The 2884-nt window shown below is 39.7% G+C and overlaps 1 protein-coding gene across 4 annotated transcripts in view; it reads right to left on the bottom strand.

The window, feature by feature from the left end:
- Nucleotides 1–888: 888 nt before the first annotated feature.
- Nucleotides 889–2884, bottom strand: part of LOC117960188 (equilibrative nucleoside transporter 1-like) — a 35508-nt gene continuing 33512 nt past the window's right edge. For all 4 annotated transcript variants that reach the window (XM_034897885.1, XM_034897883.1, XM_034897882.1 and 1 more), the window contains exons 12-13: nucleotides 2674–2873; nucleotides 889–2483 (exon numbers count right to left, since the gene is read on the bottom strand). In XM_034897885.1, the coding sequence (XP_034753776.1) occupies nucleotides 2372–2483; nucleotides 2674–2873 (312 nt within the window). In that variant the 3' untranslated portion in view covers nucleotides 889–2371. The remainder of the gene's footprint in view (nucleotides 2484–2673; nucleotides 2874–2884) is intronic.

The following is a 2884-nucleotide window of genomic DNA, read 5'->3' as shown; positions in this document are numbered from 1 at the left end:
AATTTTGGCTCCTTTTCGTCTGTTCTTCTATAGGATTTGTATATTGGTAAAGGTGAACCAACTTAACATTAGTTTTTCTCCATTACCTTTTATTTCTTACACAATTTTCAAGACCCATTCCTTGTCATCTCTCCAAATGAGTTCCTCACAACACTAAACACAATGCATATAACGCACAATTCCGTCCTATGAAAATAAAGGCCTATAATGTCTGAAAATAATCCTAAAATATCTAATGTAATTGCCTTACTGTAAAAGCACTTTATGCTGCATTTCTTATATGGAAGGTGCTATACAAATAGGTATATAATCAGTTATTCCCTTCAGGTTACTTACAGCTGCACCCACTACTCAGGGAGATATAGCCTGAGAGAAATTACAGGCAGCTGCTTCGGTTAAGTAAACTGGGGCAAAGTTAATGCAGTTAACTTGGGTTTATTTTAAGAAATGTGTTGACGCTATGGAGAAACTAATGGGAAATCTGTTTTTTTATATATATTTATTTATTTATCATTGAGTTAGTCTTCCATTTCAGAGCAGTGAGTAGTGCTTTACCTGAGTTAAGACTTGCCTAATCAACGGCCTTGTTTCATAAAGGATCGCTGAGAAATTGCCAAGAAATGCTGCAGTTATCGTGACAAACACTGAGGTGTTTTTTCGTTGACTGCATTACTCAGTCACATGCAGACGCAGCACAAGGGAAAGATCAGCGGGTATGATCAGCTGAGAAACGCTGCCAGTTTATTCTGTACATTCAAGTGAATTAAAGAGCCGTTGGTGTCCAGATGCTTTATGAATAGTTTCTTCATACCAGATCATCTAGAACCTAATCAGCTGCTGAAATGTCAAGCAGTGTGTTTCCACAAATGACCAACAGAAGGAGCCAGATTCTTAAAAATACAGTTTTATTTTATCACAGAACTTTTCGAAGCTGCAATATAAGTAACTTTTTAATGGTCCATGACTGACCAATGTGCTTTTAAAAAACAAAAAAAACAGGCAGAATGGATATACAGCTGGAATTATGAGTAATATTTGGACAACAAAAGCATCCAAAATACAAGAAATATAACACTGATTGGCACGAGGCCTTTTACCTCCTCATTCATAACACCAGCAACTCAGCGAGAGCCAAGTCGTAAAATAAAAATAAAAACATACTAAAAACTATTTGGATACAAAACTTATCAATTAAAACATGTTTAAATGAGAAAAGTCGAAGGCTCATGGAGGCGAAAGAATGAGATTTAAAAAGTTTCCTAATCTCACTCACAAATAGAACATATCACGTCACTGACGGCTGCATATTTTCTTTTTGCTGCGTTCAATATTGCATTGTTTATCAGGAAGACACAGTAACAGTGAGAACTTCAACATGTTGAAAAATCAAGACAGAAAACGTGACCTCTGTTTTCAGACAAACGTAACAAACCCACACTGGTACTTCAACTAAGACTCAAACCAAACACCACTCTCTAAGACAAGGAATATTCAGCAGATTGATTGAAACATGGTCTTTAGGATTTAGTCCTGCCTTACATTCTTTGAACATTTACTCATTTGTTATGAGGAAGTTTACAAATACAACTGACCCAAATTGACAAATAGATCGTGGGAGCGAAGCGGTTTACACAAGGCACATGGATAATGGTAATCTCCCTTCTAAATTCATAATTTTCCCATTTTTTATGTATTTGGCTTGATCAAAGTTAAAAAGCTGCACATGTCCAGAGTGAAGTCATATAAATAAATGAAAAAAAAATCAGTTTACAAACTGATGGGTTAAATTTATCGGTTTATATAGATGAGCCGAACAGCAAAATCTTAGAGCCTCATTAATAAAAATCTGTTAAGACTTTATGTACACACCATCATATCATATGATACGTATGAATGAGGCTTGAGGATACTGCGTGTACAGGACGTCTTCATTAACACTGGGCTCGAGATTTGGGGGATCCGGGGAAACTTAAAACACACATTGAAGAATTTCTGCTGTCACAACGAGTCCAGTGCAACGGACTTCTCTACACTTTTGGTTTCTATTTGCTTATTAAATTGCACTCTGAAGTATTCCATCACAGAGAAGAAACCCGTTTGATCAATGGCATCGAGATAACTAATATTCAGTTGACATGTTTCAGCTTATATTGTTGCCGAGAGGGCTACGGTATATGAGACAAGTCTCTACTATACACTTAAGAAGACTGGAGATCCTGTAGTCTTCTAACCTGCCGTGCGGTCTCCACTCAGTCTGAGGTTGTTGTAGAGAAGCACGGCTCTTCCATGACGGGTTCAGACGGGGAGAGTGTTTGAGGGCGGGGTGGTCTAATCTAAGTCTACATCTACTGTAGGTTTGACTGCAGATCTTTTAGATCATGGCCCGGAAAGCAAATGAGACTGCAGCGCCCAGCGCCAAGCCGAGGGACAAGAAGAAGGCCATGATGGCGCCGGCCGTCTCCGCCTCATGCGGGGAGACCTTCCTGTACAGAGACAACAGAGGGACAACATTCGTTAGGAAGGAGTGAGTTCCCCATGAAACACAATGTTAGGTATGGCATCCCAGGAATAGTTCTACATTATATTAGTATTCACTTTCTTTCCATGAATTAGATGACTTTGGAACATTGTTTGATTCAAACAATGGTTGTGTGAAGAATGTGTGGTTCTTACTTGGGTCCGAAGCACATGCAGAGACTGGCCAGGTATCCGTTGGAGAAGGAGAAGAAGATCATGAAGATGATGTACCAGGCGTCGTGGCCGAACACCAAAGGGAGGTAGTAACGGGGCTGGACGTTACAAAGCATGAAGAGAGGGACGAAGACGACCCGCAGACCAACCAGGACAGGAAGCCACATGCTGTCTTTGCCCGGCTGGAGGGAGG

Source organism: Etheostoma cragini, chromosome 17 (genome assembly GCF_013103735.1).
Source record: "Etheostoma cragini isolate CJK2018 chromosome 17, CSU_Ecrag_1.0, whole genome shotgun sequence".
In the NCBI taxonomy this organism is placed as follows: domain Eukaryota; kingdom Metazoa; phylum Chordata; class Actinopteri; order Perciformes; family Percidae; genus Etheostoma; species Etheostoma cragini.
This window is presented reverse-complemented; position numbering and strand designations above follow the sequence as displayed.